Source organism: Mytilus edulis, chromosome 9 (assembly GCF_963676685.1).
Source record: "Mytilus edulis chromosome 9, xbMytEdul2.2, whole genome shotgun sequence".
Lineage (NCBI taxonomy): Eukaryota > Metazoa > Mollusca > Bivalvia > Mytilida > Mytilidae > Mytilus > Mytilus edulis.
Window position 1 is genome coordinate 56,397,975 of NC_092352.1, and position 16,226 is coordinate 56,414,200.

Below are 16,226 nucleotides of genomic sequence, written 5' to 3' on the forward strand. Positions count from 1 at the left end.
TTTCATCTTCCCAGCTGTGAACCTATCATTTTTATGTAGCAACATTCCATCAGCACCTGGCTACGGAGTATATATCTCCTAATCGATACAAAATTTCAGTGCTATGATTTCCTTGATAGAAGGTTGCTGAAATTGTAAGCCAAGAGTTCCAAATAGTGAAGTTGACAGCATCTCTTCGTAAATTTTACGTACGCCATCACGAGTTGGTTGAACATTACGGTATATCTGTTTTAGAAATAAATATCGGATATGTTTTTTATGTCGTAACTTCAGTTCCGATCCCTTTCACGAACGTAACCTACCAAATTAGACTATTTAACGGGTTTGTAATCACATGAGCAACACGATGAGTGCTATATGTGGAGCAGGATCTGCCTTCCATTCCGGAGCACATAAAATCACCTCCAGTTTTTGGTGGGGTTCGTGTTGTTAAGTTTTTACTTTTCTATGTTGTGCCATTTGTACTATTATTTGTTTGTTTGTCTTTTTCTGTTTTGTCCATGGCATTGTCAGTTTATTTTTGATCTATGCGTTTGAATTTCCCTCTGGTATCTTTTTCATCTTTTGGCTAGCGAATGTGAGAAAACCAATGTATATTGAGAGCATAATGTTTTTTGAAATTATCTGCATCTTTATATATATCAGCAAATTATCAACCAATTACTTGTGACTCTGAAGATCTGCAAATACAAAAAGACTACATTTGAGAATGCCTGCTTGAGATAATGCTATACATTTATTTTCCGTGCCTGAGGGAAATATGAAGATTTGTTCAACCGAGAAAAATCATATTTCACGAGGACATCGCACGAAGGAAGCATGACTTTTCGTGGGTGGACATTTCTTCATATCTCACGAAGCCTAGGAAAATGAATGTGTTTTTCCACTGCATATAAAAAGGTTTACTTCTGAATAAAAAATTTACATAATTGTTTTCTATCCGTTCTGTTTTATAACTAAACGCAATATACACAATGACAATCAGTTTCGTTTTAAAGTTAATTATTTATTATTAACTCTTCTTTTTTTAGATTTGGATAATTTGTAAAACAAACCCTATCAAAATGTTTTATTTAAACAATAACCGCGGGTAACGTGTTCGACGTCAAGTGTGATCGTTTCAAGCAATCAAATGTTGATTTCGCTATCAAAATCAACATGCAGTGGAATAATACCATTCATTCCTGTACAGACGGACATATATTATTTATATCTGATATCAACCATTTATCAGCTAAAATGTATGTATACAAGTTAAATACATTCCACGTTTGTTGGACATAAGTAGTATTTTTATTTGTCCTTAAAAGTAAAAAAGAAGTTTTGTTTGTTAAAGAAACGTTTCGTATCCCATAAATCATGAACATAATATTCAAATGCAGGTAAATTGAAATTGTATAAACAGTTGCAACCACAAACTGTGTAAGGGTTGGTAATTTTAGAAATTTATTATTCTTGCATAATTGTAAATAGTTAGGCCTGAGCCAAACATAAAATGAGGTGTGAATAAAGTTAATGTGTGTTTTAAAAAAATAACTTGCAAACTTTGAGTTTGCTTTTTTACTAAATTTTAGGGAGGGTTTTTTTTCTTGATTAAACTTACTCATTATCTGTCTCACAAATGAACTGATAGCTAGTAAGGCAGTTTTCATCTGCCCAGTATCCATGGAAAGGAGCCCACAACGCCACACAATTTGCAGAGGTATGTGCATTTGGTTCTCCCGGTTGAAAATGATTAACTTTTATCGGTGTTTGGCCGGTTGAGTATATCCATCGGTCTTCATCAATTATATCTGATATGCCAATCCAAAAGTTTCCTCCTGCAAAGTTGGAAAAATATTTTGATATTTCCAAGAGGGTTTTTAACTTATGACTGCGTTTCGTAAATATAAATATGTTCATATGGATGGATCTGTCGAAGAGTTGTCACTTGTTTCGATGTACATATAGAATAACCATACATTGTCTCGAAATATCAATGTTATTTGTACAAGCCTTAGAAACAGGTAGAAAGCGAGGCTGTGTCGAGCATTTCTACCTGTTTCGAGCCGAATACAAATAACATTGGTATTTCGAGACAATGTATGGTTATTCTTTATATACTGCATACTCTTATATCTGTTCTAAATTAAGTATTTAGGGTAAAACAATCATTTCTTAATTTTGAGCGGAAGATGTAAAATTTCCGCGAACCTGTTTGTTTTATTGACGTCATAAATAAAATTCTACGGAAACACATTGTCAACGTCATGAACAAGGTGATATATAGTCAGGGACTGTATATCACATATGAATATACAGTCAATGCAATTTGACTGCTCAAATAGCACAGCTGCAGTACATAAATAATTATTACTGTGACTGCATCTTACGATCCTTTACGCAGATAATTTAGCCAATCTGCAATCAATATCAATTGCATCTACATGCTTGAAATATTATGAACTGTGTTACAACTCTAGATTCTACTGACCAGAAAAGGTAACTTTTTCTCGATATCCCAATAGCTTGAGTTTTTCATTGCAATCTTAGGAAATACAAACCCACATGCTGACTGTGACTAATTAAAAAATGAGAATCTTGTGAAGTCATCGGCTCAGCTAGCTTTGAATCAAACACACGACACACGGACTGAAAAAAAACAATTTATAAATATTTTAAAGAATGCATAAATGACTTGCAGCTTACTCCGGGTCTCTTATCAAATAAATTCTTTTAAAAGCATGCTCATATACCCTGTGCATTCCCCTTATTCTGTGTAGAACTTAGAGAAACACATTAGCATATATTTCTGTATACTTCAAGGTTTGAGTCTTTACTGGTTTGATTTCAGACAGTAAGGTTGCCTTTCAAGAAAATGAAAGACCTTTATTCCGGAGGATAAATATGATAATGTTATTCAATTTGTAAGCGATGTGATAATTTTGAATGTTTGGAGCTAAACAACAAAAGTTATCGTTCTCCCCTTATATTTTACTATATTTGTTTATTTCGGTTCTTCTCTCCTGCTAGATATTGGAATTCTATTTGCAACATGTTTTCTTGGAGAAGGCTGTTCGTTGCTATTTCAAGGTTTTATGGTTTTCATTTTTATATGTTGTCAACAGGATGTTCAACAAAGTGACAGCACATGTTATATTCGGTAAAATTGTTTAAAATGACTGATCGACATGTTGGCAAGTGATTATTTCTTAAGATAATAAGCATGTAACAAACTTCATGCATATACTGATCACTTTCCTATATTGAATAGAAAACAACAAATTGGCGGCGAGGGTCTTTACTTTAAACCAAAAAAAAACATTTAGAAATTAGATAAAGTCCGACAAGTATAATGTCATTAATGTCGCGCTCTTTCAAAAATGTATTGTTTTAGTATTGTGAAAACTGTCTTTATAAACGTTTAAGTATTAGAATGACGAATCAGTTTATTTCTTTATGCGAATTTCTGAATAGAATACAAATATCTTCTTATTTTTATTCATTTGTGTTAAACTGTTGGTTAAGCTCTTCTCAATGAAGCGTTGTCGGATTGATACATTATTCTTAAATCAACAGTAAATAAAACAAAATCACGTAACTCTAAATTTGTCCTATTTAAGTCATTCGTATGATGTGTTTGAGCTTTTGATCTCGCCATTTGATAAAAAGCATTCCGTTCTGTATTTCATCCTATTTTACCTTTTGGTCGATTTATGTTTGTCAGATAAATTTTTATCATGTTGTCTGTTTCCATAAAAATGGGTTTAAACTGCCTTTTGCATCTTTCTGCATTTTTCAAACATGGAAAGGAAAGTATTTTTGGCGGATTGTGATGTTTAGGGCAACATTAGGAGAAGTCATGTTTGGCAAATACATGTATACCAACAATATACTTGATTGTAGTTAATTATTGAAGTGAACATTAGCACTAAATCAAAATTGTATTTGGTTGTAAGAGAATAAAAATTGAGTCACAAATAATACTTATGGCTTGTTTTTACCATTTTCACTTGAATTACTGAAAAAAATATTAATTTCCAAATAACCCTGTTAATAACATTTCCATGTTTTTGTGTTACATGTGTATTATTCGCTCTTGTAAAATAAGATAATATCCTTCCTTTACTATTCATCCCGACTTGACGGAAATTGCACCGTTTTATTTGACAGGAAGATGACAAAGACGATAATAATTCTAAAGCAATATCAAATAGTCAAATGTTAAGTAGGTGCTGTAATAATGAAGCTTTGCGTTTAATGTCATCCCACTTTAAAGATATACTTTATCTAAAGTCTTATTAAAAAAGTTTTGGAATTCTAAACAAACAAAGAACTGGGACTCACGAAAGTTGGTCAGAACAGTACTTCTACTTACCATTGCCTCCGTCCATGGCTCGACTTGGTGACTGAAGAAGTAACACTTATTTCCATTTTGTGTCCATCCATTTTTACAGCCTAAAGAGGAGTTATAATGCAAAAAGGAAAAGTCTTAAATGTTGGTAATTTTTCTCATAACACTTCAATGATCAAAGGAGACTAATCATTAAATTATCACACGACGGGTTCCATATTTGGAACAAGAAATGCTTATCAATCTCAGGCATCTGAAACAATTCCCTATTTTTGTAATGATCAGTCTATAGTTTTATATGTGGTTTCTTAGACTGTTGTTTAGATGTTGTTGTTGTGTTTTGATGGATTTACTTCCGTCTTTCGTGTTTCTTATGCTTTTGACCAGTATACACAACGAGTTACAAATTGTTCAAACAATATTATCTTTCCTCTAAGCAAATGATCTAAATGCTCAGAATAAAAATTGAGAATTGTAATTCTGAATATATTGTACAACCAATAGAGTACGTTATACAATATATATTCAAATAATATTATCTTTCCTCTATGCAAATGATCTGATTGCTCAGAATAAAAATTGAGAATTGTAATTCTGAATATATTCTACTACCAATAGAGTACGTTTACAATATATATGCTACTGGATTGATGATTTTTGTTCATAAGCTGAGTTTGTTATCAGGCATCTTAAAACATAAATATGTCATAATATTTCATAACAGCATAAGCCAGTGTTCACACAACAATCAAAGTTACATGCGAAAGGATTTTCATTTTTTTTTTTGTACTGCTATATTCTTTTGAATAAAATGAACTTAAATTTGAAAAATTGGATTTTTTATAAAACGTATCGTTATTCAATCTTTGTAGTACCTTGATTAAACAGGGCATTTTAAATCGTTATTATATTTGTTCTAAACAAACACAAAAAGTAGTTGCTGTACTGCTTTAAAAGTCATTTTTTGGGAAATTTCAATTCTTATTTGTTTTTTACAGATACGCCCTCACAGCTAATTGATATAGATATAGAAAGATGTGGTGTGAGTGCCAATGAGACAACTATCCATCCAAATAACAATTTAAAAAAGTAAACCATTATAGGTCAATGTACGGTCTTCAACACGAAGCCTTGGCTCACACCGAACAACAAGCTATAAAGGGCCCAAAACTACTAGTGTAAAACCATTCAAACGGGAAACCAACGGTCTAATCTATATAAAAAAGAAAAAGAAACAGAAAAGATATGTTCATAATCATAAAGTAACTGTTAAATTTTGAAATACTTAGGCTTTTCTAGATTAGGAATAGATTACCTTAGCTGTATTTGGCAAAACTTTCAGGAATTTTAAGTCCTGAATGCTCTTCAACTTCGTACTTCATTTGGTCTTTCACATTTTTGATTCGAGCGTCACTGATGAGTCTTTTGAAGACGAAACGCGCGTATGGCGTAAATATAAAATTTCAATCTTGGTATCTATGACGAGTTTATTATCTAAAACATTTATACCAAAAATCTAAAGCTTAAAAATACAATAATGGTTATGTAAATAGACTCATCATAGATACCAGAACCAAATTTAGTATATACGCCAGACGCGCGTTTCGTCTACAAAAGACTCATCAGTGACGATCGAATCCAAAAAAGTTAAAAGGCCAAATAAAGTATGAACAAGTAATAAATGTGACAAATTTGCCAATTTCGTTTTAGGTAAATTTCACCTTCCTCATTTGTATCCTCCCCCCCAAAAAAAACAAAAAGAGGGTCTAAAGATACTAACGGAATATTCAAAAGTATGCTTTATGCGTCTGATACCTTGTCAAATGATTGATTAAATCGGGGTCCTGTTATTCAGTAAGATTCGTTTGTTGCTATATACCATATTTATTTTTCGATCATTATTTTTATATCAAACCAGGCTACTAGTTTTCTCGTTTGAAGTGTTTTACATTTTTATTTCGAGGACATTTTTAGCTTACTATTCACTATGATTTTTACTCATATCAATGCCCATTTGCTTAAGCTAAATCACATACTTATAACTTACAACGTATAGACGACACACAACACAGAAACACCACGAAATCAATAACATGTATTCCCATTTGTAAGAAAACTGATTCTAGTTAGAAACCTCTAACAGACTACATATTTGTGTTCATATCACCAAGATGTCAAAGGTTATCACTAATCTTTTGTTATCAAAAACGTGTTTCAATTTCAAAATTTTACATTTCGTCACTTTAAAGTTCAGACATCTTACAAGATCAATGATTTACAAGTGTGTAATGTCTTTGAGTAGTATTTAGAGCCAATTATCATTCTGTTATCAAGATAACTTGTAAAGGCTGGAGATGTCTACTATCCAATCTGATGCATGTGAGACCCATCTCAATGAATGATTGCTTTCGTTTTGTTCAATTGTAAGTCTTCTTCATTGTGTTTTGCAGACTTTTATTTGTCATTTGGTCGTTTTTTTGTTTTTTACTATGATGGTATTGTCATTGATATTTGTGATTGTAAATCGTAAAAATTATAAAACATGTGGTATTTTAATAAATGATATCTGTTTGAAGAAGTTCACCGTCGAATGTAACAATTAAAACACTACACGAAGTCATAGAATTCTGTATTGTGTACGTTATTAACGTGTTGTTGACTGATACATGTCCACCAACAACCAAAACTGCTCGAATAGAGTAACGAAGAGAGACTACCAAAATAAATCAATTATTCGTTTTGACGGTCTCCATCACGACTTCGAAACAATACGTCGATGTCTAACATCACAAGCGATATGTTTAGGCAGGCTTAGACATTCAAATAAGGAAACGTCGTATGATAAGAAGATTTCGGCAAAATCAATTCACCTAGAGATGCGTAGCGAAGCAAGGTAATTGGGTAATTGCGACAGTAAAACAAGTTTTACGAAGGTCAAGCTTAAAACACAATACCGTTATTTCCATTCTTATGCATCACATTAAAGAAATATAGTAAGAATGGCCAATGGAACTGTAAATGCATACTTTGGGGTGATAAACGATAGCAGTCTGAAGTATAAATCTTTAAGGGTGAAGGTCTGTAATATTTTAAAGTCATTTCAAATATAAGGAAGTTGTCCTCGTGCATATCTACGATTCCTTTTCTACATTTTGATTTACTTCTGCACTTTTTATGTTTTCCTCGAAATGCACATCTGCTTCATAAAATTGATACCGATAATGATATAGCATAGCATCTAAACATTTTTGATATAATGGGTTTAGTGTAGGTAAAAGAATTTACAAGTATAATTTTGTCTTTGGAGTAATTAGGTATAGTTTTATTGCACAGGCTCGTAGCAAAAACAATTGTTCCTATTAATTGCATCCATAACCTTATTAACCAATTATTCTATGGTGCAATACACTGTTTTTCAGGGTTTTAAATTCATCTTACCTCCCATACACTTCTAGGAATATGATTGGTTAAAAGCGTCCGCATGGAGACCGTGTATAATGCATATTAGGTTAGTAGAGAGGCGGGGCTTATTTCATACACGGTAAGTAGTGGTGTTACATCCTTTTGTATTCAATATTAGGTAAGAAGGGAGGCGGGGCTTATTTCATACACGGTAAGTAGTGGTGTTACGTCCCTTTATAAAAACAAAACGGTACTGAGAAAAATCTTAGAGGTTTCAACAGACGAAGAAATTGATGATCAAGATGGAAATAAATTCATAGAACACATTCAAACCTGACAAGATGTTATTGTTTTTGTAGGACCAATGTTAGTAGTTTCTTAATGCTAACAGCATTGAAGATTTGCTCATGTTGATAGGTCACTAGTCTTAATTTCACATGTTAACATAGTCGATAAGATAAATTCGTTACATAGTGTGCTAGTGACGTTATACGGTATATATGGGGTCAGTAAATTCCATATAAATTTCATATGGAATTAATTGACCCCTTATATACCGTAATAGGTCACTAGCACACTATGTAACGAATTTATCTTATCGACTATATTAACATGTGAAATTAAAGTATGTAACTAATAATATTGTCTTTATCGGTATATGGGCTTCTTTAAATAAAGAATTATTATTAACTAAAAGTAAGATAGGAAATGAAGATATAGAAAATCAATAATAAATGAAGTACAATTATAGTTTTAATAAGAAAAACTACTTTTTCCTATACCAGCAATGTTCAACCAACAATCTGTGACTGTGTAGACCTATCAAAAGAAAAATAATCTGCATTTAGGTATGGTAATTTATTTGATAATAAGGTGAGTTGCAGACTGCAGCAGTGATGTCAGTGGGAGCACATTAAATTTGTGTGTTTGATATCAAAATAACAAATCTATATATACTATGCAGTATGGACCTAATATTCTTTATAAAGCACAAAAATATCAGTATTCACCTCAGAAGCTAACAAAACCTTTAAATAGACTTATTAAGAAGGGATATAGTTACGATACTGTTGTCAGGTCATTAAAGATTGCATATTTTGGCGTTAATATTAATTCACTTATAGGGTCTTTGCATCGGAACTAAACACATTTATTATTATTAAACCAGTTGTTGGCATGACACAGGTTATGTTCTTCTCATATATGTTATGATGGTATGATACTAAACCCCTCACGGGGAGGATTGTGCCTGATATTCATATGATGAAGACATAATTTTTCAATCAGTTTAATTGAAGTCCGGAGCTGGCATGTCAGTTAACTGCTAGTAGTCTGATGTTATTTATATGTTATTGTCATTTTGTTTATTTTCTTTGGTTACATCTTCTGACATCAGACTCGGACTTCTCTTGAACTGAATTTTAATGTGCGTATTGTTATGCGTTTACTTTTCTTCATTGGCTAGAGGTATAGGGGGAGGGTTGAGATCTCATTAACATGTTTAACACCGCCGCATTTTTGCGCCTGTCCCAAGTCAGGAGCCTCTGGCCTTTGTTAGTCTTGTATTATTTTAACTTTTAGTTTCTTGTGTACAATTTGGAGTTTAGAATGGGGTTCATTATCACTGAACCAGTATATATTTGTTTAGGGGTCAGCTGAAGGACGCCTAGCTCCGCGAGAATTTCTCGTTGCATTGAAGACCTGTTGGTGACCTTCTGTTGTTGTCTGCTCTATGGTCGGGTTGTTGTCTCTTTGGCGCATTCCCCATTTCCATTCTCAATTTTACCTTGTTTATTGTTACATCCCATACGGTTACCTATAGTTGTTAATTTTGTGTCATTTGTTCTCGTGTGGAGAGTTGTATCGTTGGAAACTATGCCACATCTTTTTTCCATAAAGTTTGAAATATTATTTTATGAATAATTTAGTTAGAAAATAGAAAAGTTATGTGCCGCATTATATAAATTTATTTCTTATGTATATTTCAGAAAAGACAACCTATTTTTTTCTATAACAGTACGGTGTTTAAAAAAAAATAAAATGGTTTTTTTTATTGACATTGCTTATCAATGATATAGAGTTATCAAAATGTCATCAATAATGTAAAATTGCGTTTCACAAAATTAAGATTAATCTAAAGATGCTTACCAAAAAAGGATCTATCATATCTTGAATTAAAAGAGGACTGGTAGAATATTCCAAACGACGAAAAGATAACAGTGTACACAATACCGAAAACAAACGACTGAGCAACACAAACTCCACAAAAAAGGGATGGATATCAAGTGCTAAGTAATAGATCATGCTCCATATATGACACTAGTCGTTTTACTTTGAAAAAAAGTTAGTCTCATATGAATAAAAATACAAGTCTCTAGCATTAGCATTTTAACATTTCTCAAGGGGAAAACATTTTGAAACGGGTGGACAAATTTGGATATTCACCTTTCTACGGGTCATTTATTATATATCAATTCGTCTCATACTAAAAGTAAAATGGAGTCTCAACCTATTTTTCTGTGTGAAAAGAAATACCTCCCCGCTTTTTGTTAAACTTCTTTTTTAAAAGCATTGCAATTAAGAACCTTACTCAGCATCTGTCTCACAAATAAACGGATAATTGGTAAGACAGTTCAAATCATTCCAATATCCATGGTAAGAACTGTCCAATCCCACACAGTTTTGGGTAGTATGTCCATTAGGCTGTCCTGATTGGAAATGATTAACTGTAATCGGTTTCTGTCCGGTTGAGTATATCCATCTGTCTTCAACGATTACGTCTGATATACCAATCCAAAAATTTCCTCCTGCAAAGATATATTTTGATATTCTCTGAAAATACATTTAACCAATATCAATTGGTTCCTCCAATATATATGAATCAATAGACCGGCGCATATATGAGCCTCTTTCCGAAAAAAAACCCAAACATCTTGTTAGAGTAAACCAGTTGACAGGATGGGACATTTTTTTTATAGGAATCGTTGCTCTTTACAAAGTATAAGTCAAAGAAACGAAACAATGGACTGAAATTACTAGGCTTACACAGCATAGTGTTTTCTTTCATCTATATAGTTGAATTTTCCTTCATTAAAAAGTTGGTTTCAATAAGGAAGCTCGCTTTGTAAAGTTTTGGAATTTTGGTCAGATTTTCAGAATAATTCTTTTACATGTATAATGATAAACTGTCTGTTAAAGTCTTATAAAATTTTAATTATATTTCAATTGTTTTTGAGGACTTAAACTTGTCAATGATAAAGCTAAGAAAAATCAAGAGAGAACATTTTTCCTCCAAAATTTCAATGGCTAATATCTAGAAAACAAGCAATATATCAATATATGCTAGTGTTTTGAAAAGTTAATTATTTTGAAACTGAGAAGCCAACTTCCCTTAAAAAGACTGTGATCAATAACAAAATATCTCAATATCTTTCTGTCAGAAATTAAAACACGTAGGGAATGGTACCAGGTGACAAAGTATAAAATATAATGTACTAGTATATATTTAAAGAGTATACAGAAAGTTCCTAAAAAATCAAAATACCAGTAGAAAGGATTGTTTGTTTCCTCCCCAACCGTGGCTGAAACCTGTATTTTTCATTTTAGCTTCTATGACATCACCGCCTAGCAATACGCAGACGCCTTATCCCCTATATATTTACTTTAATATTTTTTGTAAGTTCATATTTTGAAGACCCATTGGTGACCTTTGTCTGTTTTATGTACATTTTCCATTTCAATTCTAGAAGCCAGCTGAAGCCCGGCTCCGGGTGCAAGAATTACTCGCTGTGTTGAAGACCCTTTGTTAACTTTGGCTGTTTTCTTCCCATCCGTCGGGTTATTGTCATTCCCCATTTTCATTCTTGGGGCCAGTTGAAGTCCGCCTCCAGTTGCAAGATCTTCTTGCTGTGTTGAAGACCAATTGATGGCATTCTGCTGTTGTCTGTCAATTGGTTGGATTGTTAACTCTTTTACACATTCCCCATTTCCATTCTCAATTTCATATATATCATGTAGGCATTCAAGTAAGATTGGATACATTATTTGTTGAGGAAATCAAAAACAAAATACATACCACAATGCTGACTATGACTTATCAAAAAATGTGATTATTCTGCAGTCAATGGCTCGGCTAATTTTGAATCAAAAAAATCAATAATTGAAGAATACACATACTAATTGACGCGTTTTCCTTAACCCAGGAACAATTCTTATCTAATTAAGAACCTATATGATGAAATCTTATTTTTCTCCTCACTTTTCTGTTTGATCTTTTTTTCTGTTATAATTTCACGCAGTAATATTGTCTTACAATAAAACGAAAAACCTGTATTCCAATGAAGGATACTAATGACATTCATTTTGTAGTAACTATGGTCTGTTTGAATGTATAGACCTAAAAAAGCAAGAAAGTTATTTGCCCCCTTATATTCTACAATATATTCAATTTTGATTCTTCTCATCTATTGTTAGAAATTAACATGAAATACCTTTATTTCATTTCCCAATAGATGGCACTCTTCTAGTCATTTTGGTAAATGTCAAATCCCACACGCTCAAAATGAAAGTATATGTTATTTTTGACGATTTTTCTAATAATCGAATATGTAAACAACTTCCTGTAATTTTATATACGTATCACTTTCTCACATTGAATTTAATTTTACCAGAAAGTAATATATATTCCAGGAAAATATATATACTATACTAGTATTATTATTTAAAGACCAAAAATGTTATATTGCACAGTAAAACTCAGTTTAAGAGAAGTCCGAGTCCGATGTCAGAATAGGTAACATAAACAAATAAACAAAATGACAGTAATACATAAATTACAAAAGACTACTAGCAGTTATTGATACGCCATCTCCAAACCTCAATTAAACTGATTGAAAGATTATGTCTTGTTTTTAAAAAACATGAAAAATTTAATACAAAATTAAACTGTTGACACAGCAATATGTCACGCCTGTCGGCAAAGAATTCTTAAAAAGGAATTTATTTTCAGGACACCATCATAGCGAAAATTCAAAGTGGCTGGACCATAAACTAGGAGACAAGGCCTCGAAGTAGTCGTCCCATTAATTTGTACAGATAGTAATGCAACTGTACAGTTAATATCATTGATCGGTCACCAGTAGTTCCTATTAAACAGACTTTAGGATTTACACCTCAACTAGAATTAAACTTTTTTCTTAACTTGATTTTTGCGTTTATATTACTGTTAAAAAGTAATTTATGAAAAATATATCAAATGGTGTAGTTTGTGAACTTTTTTCACCCTAGCTATTAGAAAGTACCCTATTTTTAATGATTTTTCTAATTTTTCATCAAGGTTGACCCATTTCTTGGCTATTCCTATGGCACAAATCACAGTTTTACAATTAAACTTTTTGTCATTCTTTCAGTTAAGTTAAAGCGGACCAATTGGAATAAATTCAACTTAATTTAAAAAAAATAGAGGTTGGTGTTTATAGCAGAAAGATTTATAAAATCATGCTGTCCATTTTGTAAATTTGGGACTATATATCTGGTCAGAAAAAACAGTATTACTTACCACTGCATCAACCCATGGCTCAGCTTGACGACTGAAGAAGTAACACTTATTTCCAAATTGTATCCATCCATTTTTACAGCCTTAAATAAAAGTACTCATGTATTCACATTGGACTAATCCCTTAATTTGTACAAATTATGCATAGCACGACGGGTGATACATTTGGAAAGAATATGCGTACCGTTGTTTGGGACCTGAGATAACTCTCTGTTTTTGTACGTTTCGCGTAGATCATTCTTTCGTTTTTCTATGAGGTGCACCTAAAACAGGTTTGTCTTTTAGTAGTTTTTTTTCGATTTTTTGTCATGCTGTTTATCATTGTTCACAAAGAATCTCTTTTATATTGTACGTTTGCCCATGTTTTTAGTCCACTGAAATAGATTAAAAGGGGGTTAATCTTTGCGTCACCACTCATTTTGCTTCACCACTCATGTTTGTGTGTGTCCATTGCCATGAACTGTGATGATGGGTATCTTATGTCATATCTTAATTTGGTTTTTCATTTGTTTTGTTTTTTTAAGAAAATTAGAATGCCGATCGTTGATGATTTCTTATTATTATTTTTTTTTATTTTATAGATTCAGAATGATTTATACATTTGTAGCTTGTCATATTGCATTGACACTTGTCTACTGTGGATTCATTTATTTTCATGGGTAAAAACTTTCATGGATTGCGCAAAACTTGCTTGTTCGTGGATATGTAAGTTCGTGGTTTTGTGAAGGTCTGCATACAATCTGATGGAAATATGTGTAATTCGTTGAATATTTGAATTTGTGTGTCACCTGTTACCACGAAAACCACGAAAATTGGTATCCAACAAATAATAATGAATCCACAGTATTGTGTAAGACTATTTCCCTTTAGAAGTCTTGTGTTTGAATTTGGTATATGATTGCTTTTCACATATAACATATATAGACGAATACTTCACATTTGCTTTTATTCAAAGTATATTAACTGATGTGTATCTAACAACAACATAACCATTTCTTAACTTGTGGGTTTTTTTAGGGGGAGGGGGTGATCGTTTTCAGACAAATCTTGTGATGTTTTATGCCAACTTCACGAGCATTTTGTAAATACGAGTCTTTTCTAAAGAAAAAAATATTTAGAAAAGACACGTGGAATACTTTTTTCCACTTTCAGTTAAATCCAATGTGCCATTTTTTTTATACAATTTATATTCTATGGTAAAAAAAAGTCATTACCAATTTTCTTAAAGGGGCACTAGCTGTCAATTTCGTGTTTATCGATTTTATAGTTATCGATAGATAGCAGACTCGTTCATTTTGGATTTTTCCAGATCTGTTTAATTTCATATTATAGATGAAAATGTATATTAATCATCGTTTTTACTTGAATAAGCATGTTTTTGTGGAACGAATCAGTCAATCAAACGATTTAAATTTGTTTACTTTCAATCTTCACATTCAATCCTTTTTATAATTTAACACGCACAATGCATGCGGTATCCAACTCTAGCTAAAGAGTCACCATATAATACCACAATACTTGAACAATTTTAATCAATGTTTCGTAGCTTATTTTGACAGAATTGAACCATACTGGCTGCTCAAAGCGATATATTATTTAATTTTTTCACTTACATAAAGTAGTTATCAAAGGTACCAGGATCATAATTTAGTACGACAGACGCGCGTTTCGTGTACATAAGACTCATCAGGATTGAACAAAAAAAAATCATTTTTTTTACATTTTTTATATATCTCGTAGCTAGTGCCCTTTTAAACTTAATCGCACAGTAACTTACAACTTATAGACGAAACACCACGAAATCAATAACACGTACTTCCATCTGCATTAGAACTGATAAGATACTATTAGAAAAGACGTGTAAGACGTCTTAAATATAGGTCTTCAGATTTGTGTTCATATTATCAACATGTCAAACTTCATCAATTGTACTATGAATACAAATATGGATAATTTTTAGAATTGACGGTCATCCTTTATAAGTTACCATCATCCTTTACAAATTGCAGTCATCTTTTAACCGATTACGGTCACCCTTGTTATGAATCGCTGATCCTTACGGTCATTTCGATTATGATTTACGGTCATCTTAGCGATTTTTTCAAATCCAGTTTTCTATTTCATACACATTTCTCGGTAGTAATTTGTGATTTCCGTGTAAATCTTTTATAAAATTACATCGTACCAATGTATGCTTTGTAAAGAAAATGATATAGAAACCCTTTAACAGACAATACAGATACTGACCTAATTTATCATCCGACATCTTGGGATGACCGTGAATGAAGTTAGGGTCACCAGCTTTACCCCAGTGACATTGTTCAGGGTTAAACTCACAGAACCTCAATTTGCATTCGTTTTATGACTTATGACAAAGGACTTTTTTTTGGGAAACAATTGTGATTTATGAATATCATTTATAATATTTAAAAAATATTTTGCACTATTTTGATTTGTTAAAACCAGTTTAAAATTATATGAGTACAATTTTGTTCAAAAATTGTTCAAATTCATGGAACTAATGATATACCCACTATATCTGATATGTGTACATTTAACGCGACCAAAAGCTCTACACACAAACATTTGGACGGACGGCGAATAAGTCAATTTTGTGCGCCTTTGTGACGTCATTTGCCAGATATAAGGAATCGTCTGTTTCTCTGGTCAACTTAACGTTCATCAAGCGTCTTTGTGTTAGTCATTATGCAGGATAAACTATAAATATATATAGCTGTATATCGGTGTGAGCCAATGATTCGTGTTGAAGACCGGATTTTGACCTATAATGGATTACATTTTTCAAATTGTGACATGGATGGAGAGATGTCTTATTTGCACTCATACCACATCATCTTATATCTATATGTGAGAATAAACGGCTTGAAATGGACAGGGCAGGAATCTCCTGCTATAAGGAATAAAACGCATGACTGA

The 16,226-nt window shown here is 32.3% G+C and overlaps 1 protein-coding gene and 1 pseudogene across 1 annotated transcript; both read right to left on the bottom strand.

Moving 5' to 3' along the window:
- Positions 1 to 594: 594 nt before the first annotated feature.
- LOC139489802 (perlucin-like) lies at positions 595 to 6,503 on the bottom strand. The gene is made up of 5 exons (XM_071276649.1): positions 6,381 to 6,503; positions 4,358 to 4,437; positions 2,544 to 2,631; positions 1,604 to 1,820; positions 595 to 680 (listed from the first exon to the last, which is right to left on the bottom strand). Exons 1-5 carry the CDS (start codon positions 6,436 to 6,438, stop codon positions 653 to 655), a joined length of 471 nt encoding a protein of 156 aa, XP_071132750.1. The 5' UTR covers positions 6,439 to 6,503; the 3' UTR covers positions 595 to 652.
- A 1,972-nt stretch (positions 6,504 to 8,475) lies between these two features.
- On the bottom strand, positions 8,476 to 13,391 carry LOC139490066 (C-type lectin domain family 17, member A-like; annotated as a pseudogene).
- Positions 13,392 to 16,226: the final 2,835 nt, after the last annotated feature.

Excerpts from the sequence above, each read along its gene's own strand:
- LOC139489802 (XM_071276649.1), bottom strand. The coding sequence starts at position 6,438 with ATGGGAATACATGTTATTGATTTCGTGGTGTTTCTGTGTTGTGTGTCG. Across the intron at positions 2,632-4,357 it reads AGCCATGGACGGAGGCAATG|TCCGTGTGTCGTGTGTTTGA; the intron begins GTAAGTAGAAGT and ends GTTTTTTTTCAG. Across the intron at positions 1,821-2,543 it reads TAGTCACAGTCAGCATGTGG|GAGGAAACTTTTGGATTGGC; the intron begins GTTTGTATTTCC and ends CCAACTTTGCAG.